Source organism: Chenopodium album, chromosome 1, assembly GCF_948465745.1.
Source record: "Chenopodium album chromosome 1, dcCheAlbu1.1, whole genome shotgun sequence".
Classification (NCBI taxonomy): Eukaryota; Viridiplantae; Streptophyta; class Magnoliopsida; order Caryophyllales; family Amaranthaceae; genus Chenopodium; species Chenopodium album.
In genome coordinates, this window is record NC_137834.1 from 55,987,757 (window position 1) to 56,012,128 (window position 24,372).

A 24,372-nucleotide genomic window follows, 5' to 3' on the forward strand; every position below is an offset into this window, starting at 1 on the left:
AGTATAACGGTAAGATTTTAGAAATGATAAAACAAAACACCAAGAGGCAAATACCAGAGGTCTAAGAAAAAAACTCGTATGAAAAGAACCAAAATTCAGTACTAGATTAACAAGAGGCCTAAACATAAGTGTCATTGCTTCCATTGGTTTAAGGCAGTCACAATAACTGAAAAATGATGCAGACAGGATACCTGCCTAAAGAATAATTTGTATCATACAACAGATAGGAGCAGAAGAATTAATCTCCTTGATTTAACAGGTACTGCATTGATAAATTTTCTAAGCTATACTGAGACAAATCGTTTTTGTACAAAGGGACTAATTACCCGTAGTAGTCCCTAATATCTCTCTTCTAGTTGCAATTTACAAAATAGAATTGGATGTAACCTTTTCTGTGACTACTATCCCAAAATGGAGCGACATGTAAAGAGCAAAGCTCTTTTCCTAGCCATTTCGCCCCCATCACTATTCACTTCCCATCCTCCCCCCCCCCTCCCCCACAAATATCCTCTACATGCAAAATGTACAACCAATATATGGCAGTGTATTTCCTACCAAGCATCTAGAAGGTACAAAATGAACTAGAACTCACATATTTTTGTACACATAACATCATCTGTGCTCATCTTCTTTCGAGAATAATCCCCGTCCCCTCCAATTTTTCTACTTTGGTCAAAAGCAAGCATTTTCCATGGTGTTCTCTCATGAGAATGTAGACCATTGATATTTTTCCCCTTCAATCATGAACAAGCACTTACCATGGTGTCCTCTCACCAGAATGTTGACAATCAAAACAGACTGGTGAATAGACTCAACTCGATCACAAAACTATCCAATCATAAGGCCTCATCAGGCTCTGCATGCAGCATCTGCTGAGTGCAATCTGCTAATGCAGTTTCCAGTCAGTACATGTCAAGTATCAGTTGTGACATTTCTTGCTCTTTTTCAGCAGTATTGACATGTGATTAACATATTCATTTCCCATCTGGGTACCACCCATAAGCCACTCTAGAGCTTCAGAAGCTGCATCTTTCTCCGCATTCTTCTTGTTGTTGCAAGGTCGCCCCATGATCTGCATTCCATTGAACTCTACAGTAGCTCTGAATTGATTATTTGATAGTTGCTTCACTTTATATGTAGGGGCAGTATACCCGGCCCTAGTAACTAAAGTTTGAAGTTGACTCTTAGAGTTATCACCGCCAGGTCCACTTTGAGTTCTAGAAGACAAAGCCGGCACCATTGGTGAGATAGATGATTTAGTAACAGTAGGCTTTAGAATCTGGCGGCAAAACACAAATCGACCATCACATTTGTCCTCTGTAACAAGAAGTTTTATGGCTAACAGAAGGTCCTGATAAGCACATGTATCCATTCTGGGATTTTGGAGCTGCAAGCAAAATTATATATTATTGTGGAGTGACTTCAAATCGAATCAAATTGGAGAAACAAAAGCCTCTACAATCAGTCATACTAAGTGAACATTATACTTATTTTATATATATAGATTCCCATCAAAATTTAGACTCATAGAGCACCCCTGTAAAGAGCTTTTCTTACTTTGAGCTGTATGAAATCCTCCAATTCTCTCTTCAGGTTTAAGTATGTTTCTGCCATCATAGGTTTCATAAAAAATTCCAAGTATCCTCCCAGCATTTTCAGATGTCCATCCTGCCACAACAGAGAGTATCGAGTGGAAATGAGGATTGCTTAAAGTAGTACACAGAACCAGAGTTCAATATAGACATTATCATGTTTCTGAAATGAGTTAGAGGGTCAAGGAGAGGAAGGATGGTTAGTCCCTCCATCCCCCCCCCCCCCCCCCGAGTAAAAAAAAAACTTTCTGAAATGAGGATTGTTTTGGGGTGAAGATAACTCTTCTTACCATTTCCCCTTTGTCAATGTTTCCTCCAAACAGCAACACCACAGAATCCGACACTGCAGTTGAATCACGCAGGAAAACGGAGTTGACTTTAATTTTCTCATTGAAAACAAGCCATGGATATGGAATTTTTGCCTCACGGGCATTAACAGAATTCTGCAGCATAGAGCCAAAGATTAATTCCTCAAGGATACAATAGTATCTGAATATATTATTGAGTTTGAATTTTGAATACTCAGTAAAACAAATAATTGTGTTTCTGGTTTCATATCCAAACAAGAGAGCTAAAGAAATGATCTTACCGAGTAAAGGTGCACCTGACCATCTTCCATGGTCTTTAATGATAATGATTTCTCATTGTGCTGTGGGAAAAATTAAGCTTATTAGTACATAGAAACTGCAGTCTGCAGGTGTGATGAAGCAACTAAATTTAAAGATAATAAAAGAGAGCAGCAGAGACAGAAGCAACTCAATTAGTACATAGAAACTGCTTATAGATAGTAATAGAGAGCAGCAGAGACACACAGCATACCAAATCATATTATGATCATGCAAACCTTCTAATTTGTCCAGCTAACTACCTCATTATAGCTCCAATAAAACTTCTTCAGTAGTTTTAAACAACTAGATACCAGCTCTGGTTTGCTACAAACTCCCCCACCCCCCTTCCCCTCCCCACAAAATAGGCAAAAAGAACACACATATGATATTATGATTTGGTATGCAAACTTCTACTTTCTATTTCCATTAGCCCCGTTGAGAATTGACTTAACCATCCAATTTCTATAACTGAATTAGTGACTTACTATCACAATTTTTAGTATTTATTTTATTTTAGTTTATTTAATAATTAATAACAGTTTAAAGATTTACTAATGTTCAGTTTTATTGGACTAATATAGCTTTAAACAAATTTTGGAAGTACAGTCAACAAACAGGGTCATCAAAAAGGGTTGTTTTTGCTGTCCAAAAAAAAAGAGGGTTGTTTTAAGAAACAATTAGTCAACTAGTAGATATGCAAAGTTATGGTTGTGACCAAGAAAGGAAATGTGCAAGAGAAAACAAGCTAGTAATGGCAGAAGTATCACTCTTACAACTGAAGATTGATTCTACTTGAGCAATGGGGGAAAAAGAAGTGAGGAGTGGAACAGGAAGGGATTTCAAAAACTGGGTGTGGAGGACAAGGAAAGGGAGCTACGGACCAAACAAAGGGGATGCCAGTTCCAGTAGACAGTATGGCAGCAAGGCCTTGATGAGCATTGATAACACCAACAAAATTCAAGGAAAGATTATATGTTGTAGTTTAGATGTAATAAAATTTCAAGACGTTTTTTCTTCCTAAAGTCCACTTCCTGTAATTAAGGGATTCCTGACAATATAGCATGGCAAGGTACATTGGAATGATATGAACCCTTGCAAATTCATAATAACATAGATTCAAGCACAATAGTTTACAGGATACTGATTGCCATGGAGTGAGGAAGATAAGATTTAGGCTTTTAGCTGATAGTTAAACCACTCACCACAACAGAGCAGATTCCTGGATACAATCCATAGCATATAACTGCACGGACAAGCCTGTCGCCATGGCTCCATCCGTTGAAGGAAGATGGGTTGTCATCAATTAGTCCGGTATCCTTCAACAAAGTATAGAATTCCTTCCGAAGGGAATCAATCGCTTTCATGGACTGTACAGAGAGAAAGTTTTTCCAGCAGTAGTCATAACCACCATACTCTTTCTCAGCACTTTTCCAGCCATCATAAGCACGAACAAGTGCAAGATGGTCACTATAATCATGCGAAAACTGAGCTTTAGCAGCCTCTGCAAGCTGAAGAGAAGAACCAACACAAACTTATAAAGCTTCATAAGTATCACAACTGAATTGCATTAAGTTATTTCAAAGTAAATAAAAGAACTAAACATAAAGATGAGAAATAGGTGCACTTGGGCACGTGACCCAGAAGGGATAAAAAGTAACATGGACATTCAGCACATAAAGTGTGAGAAAGAAACCATTTCAAGAATGACATTTACAGTTCTCTTACGTTGAAATTCAGTTCAGTTCAGTTCAGTTCAGCTCAGCTCAGCTCCTAATTTCCTTCTCTTATAAAATATTCATTTCATTTCAGTTCAGTTCAGTTCAGCTGAGTTCAGTCAATGAGAACAGGCCATTAATGTGATGGAACCAGACTGAAGTTCCATGACAGGCAACTTACAAATTATAAGAAGCATATTACACAAAATCTCATCAGAATACCTATTTTACGGCCCTTGTACCCACTCTTATTCACCATGTGGATTTACACAAACTTCATCAAAGGAGTGTTTTCATTGAAATTATAATGGGGCTGCAAATTTTTATGGTACTTGTTGGGGTAAGATGTCCTCTAAGTCAAGCATCCAATATTGTTTCCTTATTCCCCATACTCCCAATCCCACCCCCTTTATAACTTGCCATATTAGAAAACTATCAAGTCATCGATATTATTTGGATTCTAATTGTATTTATATTTGAATTCTAGTTATAAACTATAATTCTTAAATGAGGAACAGAGTTGTGAATTCCAATTCTTTGATATAGCAAATGACCAATGGATTCTGAATTTCTGATTTTCAATGAACCAAAAGTAGGCAAATTCCAAACATTCATTCAGACACTCGAAAAAAAAAAAAAAGGCCTAATTTAATCTAATAAAATTAAAACTCGCATTTATAAAGAAAAAAAAGTATTATTAGCTTGCAAATTTATATCAACAGCCATTGATTTTTGGAAAGTCCCTAGCATTCCACTATTCTTGGAGGCAAATGATACTAGTTATACTACACATATTTTCAAATTTGCCACATTGTCTGTCAAAATGAATAATTTGATTGTTTTATACAGAATCACAGATACCACGTACTAATGAAACCTGATTAATAGGATGTCTATCCCTCCATATTGAGAACCCCACTTCACACTAATAATCTAGTAGGAAAACAGAAAGTCTTGAAAGGGAAAAGAAGAGGCAATTTCATCGATCCAAATTGTATATAACGGTTCCATTGTCAATAGTAAGAGTTTCCCCAAGACGAGTTGACTGATTATTTGTGATGAAAAGGGTCATCATGCTAATCATATTCCACATCATGTCATCTTTGCAGCTATAGTATATCAGCAGCCATCTGTAAATATCCATTTAAAAACCTACAAAAACTAAATATAATGCCTATGTAAATTACTCTTTTTCAGAATATATCTAGGCTGGAAGGTAAGTTTTACATTCAAAAGCATAACTCAAGTACAATAGCACTTGACGCATGCAATATGTGGGATCATTTTTAAATAATCTACAGCTAGTTTTATATTCAAGCACAATGCTACCAGCCTACAAATAATATTTACTAACATTTTTTTGATTTAAAATAAAGATAAAAAACAGACAACCTCTGAGGGCTATGCAATATGTGGATCATTTTTAAATAATCTACAGCTAGTTTTATATTCAAGCACAATGCTACTAGCCTACAAATAATATTTACTAACATTTTTTTTGGTTTTAAATAAAAAATAAAAAACAGACAACCTCTGAGGGCTCTGACTAAGGATATTACTGACGTTTTAAGAGAAAACCATCTATTTTTCCCCTTCCCTCGGTACTTTCACGGTTTCACCAACCCCTTACAAGTGATTATAAAATTAATGATGTTAATTAGTTGTCAAATATATAGTAGGCCGCTTTTGATCGCATTTTGATGTACTATATAAAGTTATAAACCGTGATGAATGAATGCAAACGTTTGCCAAAATTAAGATAAATTTTGTATTCCCTATCAATTATGTCAGTGACTTAATTTACGTCAATGAATTATGTCAATGAATCTAAACGTTTACCTAAATAAAGATCAATTTTGTATTCCCTACCAAAAAACCTAGGTAGCATGGAAAGGACAAAGGTTTCCCGAGAGGGGACATTATAGATTACAGTAAACCATCAATTTTGAAATCAAGAATATATATCAAGACTGTCTTTTAATTATAAGAATTATAAGAATTGATTATAAAATAAAGACTGTCATTTAATTATAAGAATTAATATCAAGATATTAGACGAATGCGGAAAAATAAAAAAAAGTTATAAATATAAAATTCAAGTGACACGTAAATAATAACCAACAAATGAGTTCACAAATTTAAAGAATTTCAATATGAAAATTACCTTTTGATGTAAGGGGTATTTTTATTTATATATTATTAGGTGTAGGTAACTTATTATAATAATAATTTGAAAAATTAATTAAAAACTAATTTTGGCTATGGAGGGGGGGGGGGGGGGGGAGTATTGACTTACGTCTTTCTTGTCCATAGGTGTCAGAAAAGGATCTCTTACGCTAAGGCCAGCAACAATGGTCAATACAGGATCCAGACAGTTAAATATGGCACCTAATACCAGCATTTTCCCAAGTTTTGGCTCCATGGGTAGCATTGTCAGGTATCGACCTGCCAAAATATTTAATGACATTATGTTATCAAATATTAAATTAAAAATTTCAACAAAGATCCCAGCAGGCATAGAAGATTGCAAATATATTTGACCACACACCTAGAACAGTGAGATTTTCATCTGCGTCCAACGCCCTGATGACCTTCAAATATTCTATAGCATTTTGAACCTATAAAATTAAAAGCATAAGAAACATAAATGGAATAAATGTTGTGAAGAGTGCAAATCAGGAAGCCAAAACAGCTGAAGCGAGAACATTCCAAAAGTATAACGTAACACAATTACACACTTGGAAAAAGGATCTAAAAAACTGAAGAATTTAAAAGTTACCGCCAGTAGTTCAGGTGACTGTAGAGCACTGGACAAGAACTCAGAGATACTGCCAAGTTTTAAACTTTTGATCTGCAAGCAGAGAGACTGTAGAGGCGTCCTCAGAATTTCTGGAAGCTGGTACTCTGCAAAAGCATCATACACACATCTTGGATAGAGATGGTAACATTCTCCAGGTTGAACACGACCAGCCCTCCCTCTTCTCTACATTAGTAAGGAATAAATTCAGTGAGGACATTTTCAGCAGGCAATCAATACTTTATTAATTACTACCTTTATTCTTAATTGTTCTTTAACACTTTCCCCATTAGTCTGTTCCTTAAAGTTCTTTAGACTTTTACTTTATTCTATTTATGGAAAACACCATCAACTACCTTACCCCGCAATATTTACACTTTCCCATTAACTCTCTCTTACTTATTCCACATTTTTCTTACACCAACTCACCTTTTGACTCCCTATCTCTTACTTAATCAACTTTTTCTTACACCCACTTACCACATAAACACTCTATTTTCAATTGCTTAAATTCTTATGAAAATAGTCAACATCAAGAACAAATAGGAACAGAGGTAGAACGTCAATAGATAGACTTTAGTGATGATTCGGAAAATAAAACTTAGTTTTAAAATTCTCTACATAAGCATTGTGCATTACAAGCTTTTATGCCATTCACACCTATTTGTTTGAATAATCTTGGTGCTAATTCACCATAAATAGCTTTAAACACAAGGTTTTTGTCATACACCACCTTTCAGTTAGATGCCTTCTCAAGAAACATACATTTAAATCATTAAACACCTTTTATATGGTATTCATGCTATTTACCATGCTTGAAATTTAACTGACCATTCATTCCACATCATCATGAATAATAATTGTATGCGACATTTATAATGGAAAAATAGTCGATTCAGGTGGCTGTAATTAGTAAAAACTAGGTTTTTTTTTTTTTTTTTTTTTTTTTTTGGGTGAAAAAGAGGGGCAAGCCCCGAGTTAAAACCTAGTTTAAAAGGTATGAGGTAATTATAAAATATTTATTATCTTAGAGATTTCTCAAAAACGCATAAGGCTTTTTAAAATATTATATGAAAGGAGAAATGATGTAGTGCCACGAAGTCAAGAATATCCTTTAATTTGCACAGTTACCCCGGCATACAAGGGATATTAACAGCTAGATGGTGTTTTAGGCAGGTTGACCATAATTACATTGAAAACCTCATGCAAAGAATCATGGCTTAAGTCAAGAAGTTGTTCTCTCTCCTATGGTGTGGATAATCATCACGTAGGTCTTTGGTATCAGCGTTGCATATGAATTCATGACAGTCAGACATGTCATGTTTCATGCACAGTAAAGTCGTCAAATACATGGACAAGGGTGCAAAACTTTAAATTTGTTGACACCTAATAAAGCCCTAAAGATGAATAATTCAATTTGGAACACAATGCACAAAAACTCTTTGGGACAGGTACATGTGGACCCTAGCTAGACCACCTACAGTCTGTGATGAGATGTAACGAATCAGAGCAAGCCACCTGTGTCTTATACAAACAAAAGCCAGCAGAGAAAAAAGGACAGGGTCTGAGACCTCTGACCACTATCTTAAACAAGGCGGTGAGGCAGAATCATACCAAGCAACAGTAACCAAAGAGGTGCAGCCACTAGTTGGCATATAAGGATAATGAAAAGGGGTGGTGAAGTTAGTAATTAAAGCTGTACTATTTAGCTAAGTAGTATAAAAAGGTAGAGAGTGGTAGAAATTTGGTGTAGTCCTTAGGAGAGTTGTGACCTAAAGTCACTATTGGAGCTTTGTAGGCTAAACCTAATACTATCGTTTTTACGAAACCATTAATTTGTTTAATCAAATTTATCAGTTTTCTCCATAATTATATAGAGTAATATCAGTCCATTACATGAGAAATTGTGTGTATTTAAGTGTGTGTTAAAACTGATGATATAGATTTATAGTTATTCATGAACTCTTGATTCCATTGTTGTTATTTGGGTCACATTTTGCATTCCCACTCCCAGTTTTCCAAATCTTAACAAAATTCACACTCTGAATTTTCCATTTTACTTCAACAATCAGTGTCAAACTGAAATTTCAGACATTAGTCTCCATAATTTAACTGCCCCTTGTGCTTTAGACTCAATTGATCACGGAACTTCATCTTGTCGAGACTTTGTCAACTCGTCAATAAACACTGCAAAGAGAAACAGATTCATATTGATGAATGTCACTCTTACACTTGCTCTACCAATTGTTCTCACTATACTGTACAGATCCTCCATGGATACTCCTGTAACCATATGCTAAATGAAATTCAGTTCGAAATTCAGCAGACATAAACATCTGGCTTCCATTCAAGATTTCAAGGTACCCCTAAACCCTGAGCCAACCAGATCTCTACAACGCAAAAAAAAACTTGGAGTTCCAGGGATCCAATAAGAAAGAAAATGTTTGATTATCCACTTAGTCCACCATCGGGGCAAGTGGGCATTAATCAAGGATAGCCTTTATGTTGGCAGGAGGAGAACAAAGAAAATGCAGTAAAGGTTTACGAATATACAACACCATATGTTAAATGGAGATGATGCCTCACTCGTTTAAACCCATACACACTCAAACGTGTTGGAAAATAAACAAGAAAGTAATGAATTCACTGGGATAAGCCTGAAGAGATCCTATATAAACAATTAAACATATAATCACAAGTTCACAACGAAAGTTTCATATCCTTGAATATGTGTTGGACGCAAGATGAAAATTACCTGTTGGGCAGAAACCTTTGCAATCCAAGAAGGAAGCAAGCAAGGAGTATTATTTAAGGCATCATATGATGTCTCCTTTGCCTTGCCACAGTCAACAACATAAACCACATCATCAATTGTGATGCTAGTCTCCGCAATATTAGTAGCCAGCACTATTTTCCGCACCCCATCTTCTGGTTTCTCAAAAATTAGCCTCTGTCCATAATCAATATGCAGAGTGTAAAATTGATGACAAATGACAAAATTAATGAAGAATGAAATAATGACATAAAGTTCAGATGAAACGCCATCTCATAGCACAAGCAAGAAGAAATAAGTTCAGTTGCAATTAATATTGCAAGACATGAAACTTACCTGTTCTGAACTTGCCATAGAACTGTGGCAAGCAAGCACCAATACTCTATTTGGATCACCCAAGATGGGATGAGCTTGGAGTTTGTCCTTAAGTGAACTTATGTCATCCCATCCGGTCATGAAAACTAGCACAGCACCAGGCCCTTCATTTTCACAAATATTAAATAACAGATTTTCAATCAGATTAAACCCCATGGAATCTGGATTCCAACAAGATAATGATTCCCTAGTCTGTGAACTATACTCTCTGAAATCAGCAGCAGCAAGAGCATCCTGGTAAATTACAAAAATAAAAAACAAAAATAAATAAAAGAGTGAGACTATAAAAGAGACATAGACACATAGTAAACAAAATAGAGGTCCCAGCCATTTAGCTGCATACCTCAACAACTGAGGCAATTTGACTTTTTCGTTTCCTGAAGCCTTGTTTGTTCATCTTCCATGATCTATCTGGTCCATAATCATCTATCTGATTGTAAGGAGTCATTCTATATCCAGACATTTCCAATATATCTTCAAGGAAATGAGTTCGAACAGGGTAGGTGAATCCCTAGAAGATCCAAAAGTACAGAGGTAAACCTCAATAAGTTCAATCAGAAAGCAACAAACCAAATAACCATTATGAACATGAACTGTAGCTTTTCAAGAATTGCAAAGTCAGAGATTACAGCACAAGCGAATCATGTCATCAATTTTCAAAGAGATTAAGGGAGTTGCAGACACCCTAGAAATCCTTGGTTTACATATCTAATATGATAAATAAGGAGATTGTTTATCAAGAAAGAATAAAAATCCTTATTTTTTATTCGGGAAAGAAAAAAGGTCTTTGACTCTCAAACTATCAATCAATCAATCAATCAATCAATCAAAGCCTGAATCCCATTAGTGGGGTTAGTACATGAACCAAAAGTGATTATTCCGTATAGTCATCCACTAAAATCTTCCTCCTCCTTCCCTTACAATCAAATATCCCATTCTCATGCACATCCATATGCTCAAACTAGCATTAGAATATTAGAAAAACCGGCACTAGTATATTAGAAAAACGAAAACTCATACCAATAAATTTCACAACACCAACCAAGTGTCTTCCCTTTCTCTTACCACCGCAAGGGAAGCATTCAGTATTCTCTAAATAAGTGATGCTGACATATACATTGCCTCCTTCCTAGTCCTGAAACGTGCAAGGTACAGCAAGGCACAAAGGGTCCCTGGGGCCTCCTGCCTAGGCACAAGGCGAAGGCATGCACCGTTTATAGGCAAGGCACACCCTTTTCACCTTTATTTTCTAAATTGTGGAACAAAACTTCAATAGAAGAGGCCCAATTTTAGTAAAATTTAAGGCAAAAACAAGGAAAAAAAAAGGGCTGTAAATATGGAACTTTTATAGGCAAGGCACACCCTTTTCACCTTTATTTTCTAAATTGTGGAACAAAATTTCAATAGAAGAGGCCCAATTTTAGTAAAATTTAAGGCAAAAACAAGGAAAAAAAAGGGCTGTAAATATGGAGCTTTAGATGTAGACACGGACCCACATGATTTCAAATTATTTGCAAAAGGATGCCCTAAGGCTCACATGAAGACACAGAAGAAATAAGAAATTTCTGTCAACAAAAAAAAAAGGGGGAAAAAAAACCAGAGAAAAGAAGGTGACTTAGTTGTCATCTGAAGGCTGTCAGTGTTGGGGGGGCATAGTAACAGAAAAAAGAACAAATAGAAAGGAGAAGCAGCAGAAAATACACGATGAAGAGAGGTGAAAGATTGCAGAGAGAGATAATTAACCTTGATAAGCTTCACAGGCAACAAATTTAGTTCTAGTAATCACCTGAGAAGGCTAGTCGGCAAAAATTGTCACAACTCCAATTGTCAGTTTTACATAACTTCTCTTATTAAGGTTTAACTCATTGTATAGGTTAATATTAATTTAAGGTACATAATAGCATATTATAATAAAATATTTGATCATTGTTTTAAATTTTAACTGACAAAAAAAATAAAAAATAAAAAAACATTGATTTGTTTAAAGTTGAAAAATCAGATTCCCCCTTTTTTCACATCACTACAAAATGCGGTCAAGGAGCTGCTCGTATGCCTTTCCAGAGGCGGCTGAACCAGCTCTTTCTAGTGTCAGCTTGTAGCTAGCTTAGCCTAGCCCTTCAAAGGTGCTATTCTTAGCCTAGATTTGTCCCTCACCAAGGGGCACGCTTTTAAAATTAAAGCTACCCTTGTCCACTTTTTTCTTGGTATTTTTCCTCAATGCATCCATTATCTTATGCAAGGGTTTCAAACTCAGATCTGGATACCAGAATATGATCAGACAACTAGAACTGAAAGCTAGGATGTTGGTCCATCTACAATAATAATCTGATGCTAGGTAAGGCTATTCACTTTTCTTGTAGCTTTACATTTGTTTTTTGAAGTGAAGAGGATCTCACAGGGTGTTGCAGCTAGACTGAAAGTGGTCAATATATTAGTAATGAAAGGCAGGCCTAGGTCAGGAAGGGCAGGTGGGTCATGGCAGTAGTGTAGCTGGTATAGAATGGTTTCTGAGCTCAAGCAGAGGTGGAGAACTAAAGACGAAATATGAGGGTGATCGGTGATTGCAAGATGTTGGTTGTCAAGGTGGTGAGAGTGGTGGATAGAGGTTTGCATTGTTAATTGCATTTGAGGTATGGTAGCCAGTTAGCCACACACTATTTTCACTTGATGCAATTATAGTGGAGGGTTGGAATATTATTTACGGAGCTCATCATAGAGAAAATTAATGCAACAGATTTTCTTTTAGGGCGTAATTTTAGCTTAAAATATGCATGGACATAGGTGGAAAGTGTCTTAAGACTGAACGAGATGAATTTTCAGATAAATGTGTTTCCATCAACATTTATTTATAGATAATGAATGCATCCTTGTTCAATTGTTATAGGCATGTGTTGACAACTTGACAGGGTAAGGGTACAAGTCATGATTATAGCAAAACAGGTCGAGCCATTAGATTTAATAGTCAGGGCAGCTTGTCTTTCAAAATGAACAATTAAGAATTAAGTCTACTGTTCTATTTACTTAAGTCAAATTGCAGCTTCTCTTTAATGCATAAATAGAGTTTTGGTGAGCCATTAAGACTTGGGTTCCACTCATAACTAGATAAAAACTGACATGTAAATCAAGTACAGAATTAGGAGTGCTATATACAGATTTTGGTCTTCCAAGTATTGCAAGGTTCAGGCAGAGATAAAGGTTGTAAAATAGCATTGTTTACCTAGCATTTTGAAAAATGATTTTAATTACTGAGATGCACTTAACTTGAGAAGTATTGCTTGCATTTTTAAAATTATTTACCATTTGATACCTAATGGCAAATTGACCTTAACGCTTCAATAAAGATAAATCTCGAAATTTTAATTTTCACTCTTGGTGGTTAAAGGAAATTTCTACAGGACAGTATTAGACTGGTAGTAATATAAGGCTCAAAATGTTGGGCATTTAAGATGTTAAGAAAAACGTGTGACACGTATCGGCGTATGTTGAGGTGGATGTTGGGAACATCTTGAGGGGAAAAATGGGGAATGTAGATGTTTGTCAGAAAGTTAGAACTGTGAATATTGAGAATAATATTAAGGAGATTCAACAACGTGGGTTGGACATGTAAGAAATCGACTTAGGGATGTAATAGAGCTGTCAATTCAGGTATTCAAGTCGGGTTCGGGTCAGGTCAAATCAGGTCTTGGGTCGGGTCAAATCAGGTCTCGGGTCAATCTAGCCTCAGATCAGGTTCAAGTTCCAGTCGGATCAATTTCAGTTCAGGTTATTCCGGGTCGTTCATCTTTTCGGGTGTAGGTCGGGTCCGATTCGAGTCAAATTCATAACGGGTTCAATTTCAGGTTCGGGTTGTATTGAGTCGGGTTTAATAGATGGTACATTCGGGTTCGGGTTAAGATTGGGTCAGATACTTATTTGGTCGGATAATCTTAAAGTTGGATCATTCTTGGTTTTGGTTCAAGTTCAATTCGAATAAATTCGATGTGGTCAAGTTAATTTATTTAATTACGCGCTGCATAATTTGTTCAAGCATTATCAAGATTTGATTACACTTATATAAGAAGTAATAAAGAACAAAAGGTATATAAAATTTTATTAAACCGTCCATGACTCGCTTCAATAACAGGTTGTGTTGGGTTATAAACGTTTTCAGGTTCTAATAGGGTCGGGTACTAGTTCGGGTTCGGATTGTTATCGGGACTTATTAAATTGGTTGACGGTTACTATCGGGTCGGGTGCGGGTGCGGGTTCGGATTCAGGTCATAAAGTATTGGATCTAATCAGTTGTCGATTAACATCAGGTTGGTTCAGGTCGGGTTACGGGTAACTAGTTTCACCCCATAGTTCGGGTACAGGTGAGGTTCAGATCGTTACCGGTTGAGGTCAGGTTCTTAGGTCAGGTCAATTTTTTACGACTCTAGGATGTAAGAAAGGTGGAGGGTTAGAATGATGGAAATTACAAAAGACGCCAAGTGAGGCCTACGACTTAGATAGAGAGGTAGTTAGAAGAAAAAACAATATTGGAAAGAAAGAAAATGGGAACAAAGAAAAGAATTTATCAGTTCGCCCGGAAGTAGAATGCTCTGTATTTGCAAGAGCAAGTGACAATGAAAAGAAGAAAATGGGAGCATGTGGACGATCATAGGAAATGAATTCTCGATTCATGCCACCAATACAATCCATGTTATTGTGGAAAGAAAGTTAAACATGGTAAGCCAGCTCTTTGACTTCAAAGATTTATTCTTTACAAGAACAAATCATTAACACACCCGCCATACTTTATATGATAATGGTCGTCAAGATTAGCCTTGTGTTTACTTGTGTAAACTCACATGACCTTGCATAATTTGCATTGATAGTACATAAATATTTTTCAATGTTTCCACAATTAAGCCCACTTTAGTTACCTGTTATATCTGGTTGTGCAAGTAAACAGAACAACTATCTTAGGGTGAAGTGCCTCATCATGTGAAAACAAACATAAGGAGTTGACTTGTAGTTGGTAATGTTTTATCAATTTGGCATTGATTAGTGGGTTTTATGTGGCATATCATGGTTATACTCTTGGCATCTGAGGTAAGGGGTATTTAATCAGAAAAAAACATGTACATCTGATATTCAAGTATATACAAAAGAAGGTAGATTCATGCAAAACTATTTTACAACTAGAGATAAAGCTAGAGATATAGAGACCAAATCAATACATCTTCAAACAAGATAACAAAATTGGAAGTTATAGCACAAAAGCATGTAAGGCATAATATAGTTACATGAGAAGATAGGAGATTACCTAGAAAGAAATGAGACTATCAGACTACTAAGGAAAGAATATTGCCCGGTTGTGACTAATGATTGTGGGAAAGGAAGAAGATTCTTAATAAATAGAAGAGAGTTACGTTATATGAAGGAAAGGATGTAGCAACACAGAAGGGAAAAAAAAAAAGCTAATGGAGCTTACGAACATATTCATAATAATATCATACATGATTTTTTTTATTGGAATTTATACAATCTTGAAAGGGCGCAAAGATTTACTATACTACTCCTTTTGTTTCGGATTAATAGCAATAGATTAATTACAAGACTTTTCTTTTCCATCCATTTTTTATTAAGGGTATGTTACAGTCACTTGATTATCACTTATCAGAACTTCTTTTAGTTGTAATTTGTACTTGGATAACCATTGTCAAACCGCATTATTAGAGCTTAACTAAACTTATCTATTACTCTATACTAAAGCAGAATCTCTTTTGGAGGGAACTTTCCCTCCTAAAATCTGCTTTATTCTTTTTTTTTTTTTTTAAGATTTTTACATAATTATTAACTTTCCTAGGAGCATCATTATCTAATTATTTATTGTTATGCACATTTTTCTACACACTTCAAATTAATTAATTAACAAACTTCATTATTTATTTATTTATGGGTTGACTATTGACTTACATTAATATAAAAACTTCTAAATTTCAATTACTTTTGCGTATTCATTTTAAAAGCTGAGGCTCGGGCATTATCTAGTTACAACTTAAATAAGTGAAAATAAAGTGAACATAAAATGCCCTAATTTACACCACTTCCTTTTTTTGCTAAGGGAGCCACTATTATCTTAGTATTTCTCTCTCCTACTAACCCCAATTTCACAACGTTTATATTATCTCTCTTTACCACTACTAACTAATATATCCCCGCCAACTATACATTATATTATAAAATCTCACTTTGGTCCACTACCAACTAAATATACCCCCACTAGCTATACATTATACTTCCTCTGTTTTTTTAATATTGCACAATAGGGGTTGGGTACAAATATTTTGGTAGTGGAAAAAACTAAGAGAGAGAGGTAAAAATACAAAATTGCCCATGTGACATATTGATAAACTAAAAAGTAAGTGTGAAAAGGCAAGGGTATGTTGGGTATTTGTAGTGTGAACACAAATAATTTTTTTTCTAAAGAGGAAATGGTGCAATATTTGTGAAACTTCCTAATAAGGCAAGTGGTGCAATAATAAAAGAACGGAGGAAGTATAATAAATTCTCACTTTGGTCCCTACCCTATGTTTATTCTTAAACTATGTATCAAATCTTGTGTTGTGAACTTGTGATTAATCTAAAATGGAGGGAGTAATTAGTCGTAAAAGAAGAGAGCAAATGGAACTTTTGATCCTATTTGCATTTCATTCTGTGTAAGACAAGGCCGCATGCACGAAACACGGTAAGAATTTCAAGAGATAGCCTTCAAGACTATTGACTAGATATGGGTTGACTATATACGTGATTACTATTGGAACATTATAAAGCATATTAGTTTATCTTCAGAGTAGCATGTATTTAGATAGAATTTTAATAAACTGTATCTTATTTATTTTGCTTCAAGTGATCGTAATGATAAAGCTTCTAAGAACCATCAAAAGTTGTTATTACATCCTGATTAGACTTGCATTCAGCTATCTTCTTACTCGTGTTTTATCCTATATTGACTTATTTTCTTTTATTTTTTCTCAAACATTTTCATACAAAAACAAGTTTATTCTAGACAATTTAAGCTTTTGTTCAGACATCACAAGATTAAACAAATGATGCTTGGACTCGCCTATGTACTCAACCATACCCATGTTGATGCAATCCAACCCGGGTGCGAACACGGAATATGGGTCAGACCTGGGAGGGAGAAAGTGGACTCACTGGTTTTGTACTTCTTGTTCTTCTGCAACAGGAATTTTTTACTCTTCTATATGTGGGGGTGGGAGTAGGTGTGGGAAAGTGAACCACTAACCCATGTGACATGCAACTGCAGTTATTACCTTTTGACTTTTCAAACAGCTTTTACTTCTACCTTTTACAATTATACTTTTCCATACATCTTTGACTTTTACCCCTTTTATTTGTATTCTTACTTGGTAAGCTGTACCAAAAATTAAGACTTCTACTTCGAAATCATGAAACTTTACCTCATTATACTATACTTTTTTAATTACTCAAAAAATTCAATTAAATAAATTTAAAATTCACAGCAACTAATAATTTTTTTTAAAAAAAATGTCATGTCCCCGAGTCCATATTTAAAATTTGGACACTTCTTAAACATGTCCCCTGATCCTTAATTTCATAGTTTTTTTAGTCTGACACTTGGACACATACCCAAGTCCGAAATCCGTACCCAAATTTAAGCATCCTGAGAACAAAGTGCAGAGCCTTAAAGGTCACATGATAACAAGGCAAATTAAACAAAATCCCATTTTCATAAAGGCATAACCTAAAACTCTTATTAATATTTCCAATTCATCCCTCAGTAGCAAGCCGAGCAACAACAGGCTAACCAATGGAAAACTTACCGGGATATGGACAACGGGAGCACCACCAAAATAAGAAGAGAATAGATCAGCATCTAATGTTGCACTCATCAAAATTAACTTTAACTCCGGTCTATGAAAAAGTAGCTCTTTAAGCACAATAAGAAGAAAATCTGGAAAAACAAAAGCATTAATTATTATTTGCTTATGCAACATTGGTATGAATATCATGTTTCCAGGATGTAGTTTCACCTTCATTCATCCCACGTTCATGAATTTCATCCACAAGTACATGAGTTATGCCCTTCAAAGTCCTATCAACAAGTAATCTTCGCAGCAAGATGCCTGTAGTGCAAAATAGAAGCCGTGTATCTCTCCCTTTCATCCCCTCCAGTCGAACTTTATAGCCAACCTAGAACAACAAAGGAAGTATGGACTAAAAAACCAACTAAACTTACAGATGAGGTTAATAACAACAAAGTACAAAGCCTCAAACTCACAGATTCTCCCAATTTCTCCCCCCGCTCTGCAGCAACCCTTTCGGCTACTGACATAGCTGAGATTCGTCTTGGCTGAGTACATATAATACTGCATGAAGCTCCACGGCTAGATTCTATTTCAGACTCCAAAATAAACTGTGGAATTTGTGTAGTTTTACCACAGCCTGTTTCCCCAGAGACAATTATAACCTATAATATGACACAGTAAAAAAAAATGTACAATCAGACATAGAGATAGGAGATAAACTTCAGCTTTGGTACGTAGTATCAGGGGAAAACGCCATCTACATATAATTTAGTAGAAAACAAAAAAAAATCCAAATTAGGCTGCAATCATCTCAGATAGTGGAAGGCACGAGAAAAATCAACTTAAATATATACTTGTATTCAAGAAAAAAGAAGCCAACGAAAAATTGATCAAGTAAAAGAATAACAAACAATAATAAACATATAACAGCTTAGAGTCCATGTGGGTTTCAATCACTGCATGGACCCACAAGTTTCCAGGTTCAAATTTCCAACACAGACGCCAGCATAATTAATAAAATTGAAATTTATAGCAATGAAGATTAAATATTATAAGAACACAAGAGAGAGCTTGACATCTTGAAATCATATAAGAAACTGAACCCTTTCCTCTTTAACTCGTTGAATGGTCACCAACAACCCCACCCCCTTCCCCCTTTCCTCGCTTTCCCTTATGTTCTATCCATTACCAGCTTCTTGTCAATAGAACCTTCTTCGTTTTGTTTCTTTTTGTGCCATTAGCCAGTGATGAGCAACTAGGACGTTACCACACTGTGACCTCTCCCCAAGGATGGAAAACTTAAGTTTCACTCTTCTCATCAATTGACGGCGATCTACAGAAGAATCTTCAGGCCAATCAAAAAATAGTCGAGAAAGGAGAAGCAGGGAAAGTCATAGAAGCTGACTTTGCACAAACATGACTGTAAAAGTGGAGTAATCCTAGCCCATCTGTCAAATTTGATGAATTATAACAAGAGTTACCTGATTACTTGATATAGCTGTTATCAGAGCATCTCTCTCCTTAAACGCTGGAAGGCTTCTGCGAAACTCAAGAATTTTCCTCCCTTCAGGGCATTCCTGTCACAAATTTTATGCAACTCTATTAGAAAAAATAAAAAGTACTAGATTGAACCTACTTTTAAAAGCAATAAATCTTCAGTTTTAGACAACAATGGTATACTGTAAGGATGAACCTGCCAAGCAAGCTGCTGATCACGCAGCTGTAAGTTTCTTCGCCTAATAATTCTCTCCATGACAACATTGCTAAGATTCAGAGGTTCTGGTTGCTCAAAGAGACCTTCATCAGCGGCTATACTACCACTACTGCTTGATCTTGAAAACCCATTATTTTGTAAAGCATTTACACTCTTAGATTTATGAGAAAGGTAGTCAGCAAGATAAGCATCCACTCTCCTTTGCAAATTACAATCTACTACAACCTGTGAACAGATTATAGCAAGAGCTAAGGGAGTAAGAAGTCTTAAAATTGAGTTGCAAAGAGAATTGAAGATCTGAGGAATAGCAGAGTTGGCATATATACATGCAAAGTGGAACAAGAATCAATGCAAAGTGGAACAAGAATCAGTGCAAAGTAGAACAATGACATGACACATCAAATTGTATTGGGAAGTAGAAGCTGCAGTACCTCTCTCTGGGGACGCTTTTCATCAAGATCAAATCTATAGTTAGGCAGTGGAATCTTGCTAAATACAACTACTTTGACGTATGAATGGCTGCAAAAGGCAACACATAGTCTTAGAATAGAAGCAGATTAAAGCAGCAAAATCTTTATCAAACTCAACATACCTATATAAACCCATACTATTTGCCAAAGCAGCAATCTGTTCAAAGTCACGTCTGTCTTTTTTATCCCTAGATATCAATTCTTGCTTATCCTTGTCTCTTAGAAGCATGTTAAACTTCCATTTCCATTGATCCACATTATCAGCAAATGAAGCAGGCTGAAACTACATTGAAATTATAGACAACAACATGTTTCAAGACATCAGAAAATAATAGATAAAAAAATTGACTAAGCCGAAAAGGCATGATAGAAGTGATCAAGTTTACACACTAGCCCTCTTTCTCTCTTTCACCTTGTTCCCACATAAACTTTATATTCTTGTTTGTGCTGCCATCAAGTATATTGTGGGCAGCAACCCCATTTCTTAGATTTTGAAGTTGAATTTCTTTTCTTTAGGTTTTTTTTTTAATCAATATAACTTTTCCCTGAAATTGTGAGGTTTTTTCACGATGCATCGATTTTTAATACCATCATAAGCCATCCTTTGTTTCACTAGGTATGAGGTACAATATGGCGCAAAGGGTCCCTGGGACAAAGTGCAATATGGCGCAAAGGGTCCCTGGGACAAGGTGCAATATGGCGCAAAGGGTCCCTGGGACAAGGTGCAATGCGGCGCAAAGGGTCACTGGGACAAGGTGCAATGCGGCGCAAAGGGTCCCTGCCTCCCTGGGGCCAAGGTGCAAAGCAAAGGTGCACACCTTTTGGAAATTGAGGCGCACCAAACTACCAAAGAGACTAATTTATGTTTTAAACTAGTTGTACTTTCTGCCACAGAGAAGGTGTGAAAGGGTATCACCACTAAATTAAGTGCCTTCTTTAAAAAAGATCAGAGAAGAGGGCAGGACTTGAAGAGGGGCTCACTAACTCACTATTTGAGAGGGTGGTCATCTACCTAGAAGGGAGTGACTGAGAAGAAAAAAATATATAGAAGGGAGAAAGCATTTGAATTTATAAAGGGCTCCTGCTTGCTACTGGTAGTATAGGGTAATCAAAGTAGGAGAGAAAAATAAAAATAAAAAAGATGTAGATTGAAGAGGAAGGGAAGAGATGAAGGAAGAAGAATGAAAAAACAATAGAAAGAGATGATAGGGGGGGGGGGGGGGGGGGGAGAGAGAGAGAGAGAGAGAGAGAGCAGGAGAAGATCGAAGAAAGAGAGGGTGAGAGACATAATTTGAAGTGAGATAAAACTGAACTAACCTGATTAGGCTTGACCAGATATGGCCACTGGGCCAGATAGTGTCTACAACTATAATGAAGAAGTCTCACCGGCAACGAATGTCATACCAGCAACCACCAACTTGTCAATCCTAATTCACGAATCAGAATTATTTTTTTTTTTTTTTTTGGTCATTAGGATTTCAAATAGGGAGTTAGAGGCTTTTGCTCGAATTACATCTTAAAGATTGGGTAAAATTTAGTTTGAATATACTTTGGTCTTATAATTGATTTCAACCAAAATATTAGTTTACGAAGAAAAATTAGTTTTAAACCTTCCCCCCCCCCCCCCCCTCATTATATTCAACACATGTCACTTCAAATTTTTATCAATCCCACCCCTCTACCAAGTTCCTCTCCTTCCCACCCCCCCTCATTCACTAAGCCACCACAACTCTCTCTCTCTCTCTCTCTCTCTCTCTCTCTCACACACACACACACACAAGTCCCAAACAACAATACCCATTCAGCTCCACACTCCGACATCATATCACCAACTCATCTCCCACTCACCCCTTCCACTCCCAAAAGCCCATTTTGACCGCCAAACCTTCTTCCCCAGCCTACTCAGCATCCCTTTCCATCATAAACTCATCTTTAATGCTTAACTAGTTCCCCATTATTATATATTTTTTTTCTTTTTCATACAATCGCAATAAAATCCAGCCCCATTGCATCCCAAGTTCAAATAAAGATTGATATTTTATTCATGGTTATAGAACATTATCTCTTAAACTTTCAACATCATAGACTTTCAGCAGCTTGATTTCTCACTATTTTCTTCACGATTCAAATCTTAGGAAAATGGACAAAACCCAAGTATCATACAACTACCAAAACTAGTTATGTAAATTATGGTCAAAGGATGTTTATTTAAGATACATTTAAATTAACAGCAATAAAGATGGTCTTAATTATACTAATATAATTAATATTAATAGGTGGTTCCTTTTAGCAAAATAATTAAGTTGAACAAAACAAGTTCAGTTTAACAAGAATAAACTCTATAGGCTAAAGAGAACAAAATATTGAGGTTCAATCGAAGAAATTTCTAGCAAGTTGAGACTTATAAGGTCATTTGCTACAATCAATAACTTAATCCCGCTCTATCTCCAATGACAAAGCATGTGCAGAAAAGCGCTTCTTCAAAGGTGTTACAGGAGAACATTATGCCTTTTCTCCACAAACAAAGTGGTCATTGCCACTAATAACCTCAATGCATAATTAATACTAAAATAACATCATGAACATGGCAACTCAAATCTTAAGGATTGTCGGATCTACTTGGATTAAAAAAATAATATGAGAGGAACGATTTTAACATGATCCTATAATTTTACAATCCTATGATAAGTTTTTTTAAAGTACGTATGCACATTTGTTTAAAGTCTTCAGCCATAGCTATTAAATAGACACAATTCAAAAAAATTACATTATTAAGTCAATTGATAAATTGACGTTAATAATATTCAAAAGTAAACCATATTTTGACAACCTTGAGCACAATGTATCCTTAATTATTGCAGTTAAATGAAATTTTATGTAAAATGTAGCATAACGTATACTTTTTCGCTTGTAAGTAGGATCATACAATCCTACTATTTGATTCTACTGATTGACCCACCCACCTCACTGATCCCAGTTAGGATTTCCCAATCTTGATAACCTTGCTCCTATGAAATATTTGTCTGACATTTTTGTAATTCTCCATCCGCCAACACTACAGTTGATACACTTTCAAAGGTACTACAAATGCCTCATAAATGGCAAGCAAAAAGCAAGTGAGACCAACATATAAATTCCATTATGCTACAAATTACCATCAATAACCCTTTTAATCATTATAATTAATACTTGCTTCACTCTCCAAATTCCATGCAAAATTAAATTTAATCTACCTCAAATAAAATGCAGCAAAATAAATAAAATGCAGCAAAATTGAAAGTGCTTACCCCAGAAGAATACGAAGGCAGCTCAGACTCCCCGAATTCGCGGTCAGACCCCTCTTCGGAAACTTCATCAGCAACCGAACTTGGCTGATTATCACTAACTTGACGATCATACTGAAACAAATTGCTACTCTTCGGTTGACTGTAGAACTTATAGTGAAAACTATTTGAATTCGAATTCACATTCCCAAATCCCTTACTATGTTGCTTCGGATTAGGAGAAGGAGACACATTCCGCTGTTGATTAAACTGAAAATGCCCAATTCCACCACTTTGATTCTGACTATTACAACAAATTCTAGCATCAAAATTAGGGTTAGGGCTTGAACTAACAGTTTGATGATGGTCGATACTACTGCTGCGAATTGGAGATTGTGGAGAAGCCGGAGAAGGGACGGTGATAACTGACCTAAGCCGCTGGTGCGGTGGCACGTACACCGTAGATTGCGGCCGATCTTTCATAGTTTGAAGACGTATTTCTCTGAAAAATTTAGGGGTTTTTTGTGCTTGAATTTGCAGAATTAAGGATGAATATGAAATTAGGGTTTTAGTGTGAATTGATGAGAAGGAAGAAGATGATGATGGTGTAAATGGGAGTTGGAGTTGATTGTTGTGTGTCAGTTGAAGTGGTAACGGAAGAAAGTGTCAATACATACTCTGCTGATAGTATGCACAATGGTTGCCCACAACCACTGTGGTTATCGCTTATTTTATTAATTTCTACCTCTTCCACCTCACCTATAACCACTCTTATACCCATTTAATAACCAATGTCTCCTAATAGTTAACCACATCTTTTTTGTTATACATTTTTTCTCTCCTACTTTTACCCAACCCCACCACACAATATCTCTCTTAAATCCTATCATATATAACTAGTGCTGTCAAATTTCAAACCGAAACCGTTTAACTGCCCGAATCCAACCGACCCAAATGAGAACCGAACCGATTAAAAACCGTTTCTTTGAAACCGAAAACCGACTCGAACCGCATTTTAGTAAACCCGAAACCGAACCAATCCGAGTAATGTTAAACCGTTTAAGAACCGAACATGTTAACAAACCGAACCAAATATAAACCGAACTGAAAGAAAACCGAACCAAAAAAGAACCGAACCGTATCTAACCCGAAACCGATTCTAACCCGAAACCGTTTGAACTGGCATAAAAACCGCTTACACCGAACTGTTAGCAAACTGCTACCCGTTTGCACCGAACCATTTAAAAA

At 36.0% G+C, this 24,372-nt stretch overlaps 1 protein-coding gene across 4 annotated transcripts; it reads right to left on the reverse strand.

Moving 5' to 3' along the window:
* Positions 1-123: 123 nt before the first annotated feature.
* Positions 124-23,805, reverse strand: LOC145556221 (DExH-box ATP-dependent RNA helicase DExH5, mitochondrial-like). Of its 4 annotated transcripts, none has more exons than XM_081617896.1 (20): positions 23,555-23,805; positions 23,149-23,428; positions 19,984-20,144; positions 19,823-19,910; positions 19,371-19,616; positions 19,159-19,254; positions 18,151-18,339; positions 17,903-18,062; positions 17,693-17,823; positions 10,204-10,371; positions 9,822-10,094; positions 9,468-9,662; positions 6,695-6,898; positions 6,464-6,533; positions 6,212-6,360; positions 3,403-3,708; positions 2,182-2,241; positions 1,883-2,035; positions 1,558-1,668; positions 124-1,387 (listed from the first exon to the last, which is right to left on the reverse strand). In XM_081617896.1, exons 1-20 carry the CDS (start codon positions 23,605-23,607, stop codon positions 920-922), a joined length of 3,561 nt encoding a protein of 1,186 aa, XP_081474022.1. In that variant the 5' UTR covers positions 23,608-23,805; the 3' UTR covers positions 124-919. The 4 variants fall into 4 exon arrangements, with proteins under 4 accessions (XP_081474022.1, XP_081474016.1, XP_081474010.1 ...); XM_081617890.1 differs by having other exon boundaries at positions 23,149-23,394; positions 23,479-23,805; XM_081617884.1 differs by having other exon boundaries at positions 19,984-20,138; positions 23,149-23,805.
* Positions 23,806-24,372: the final 567 nt, after the last annotated feature.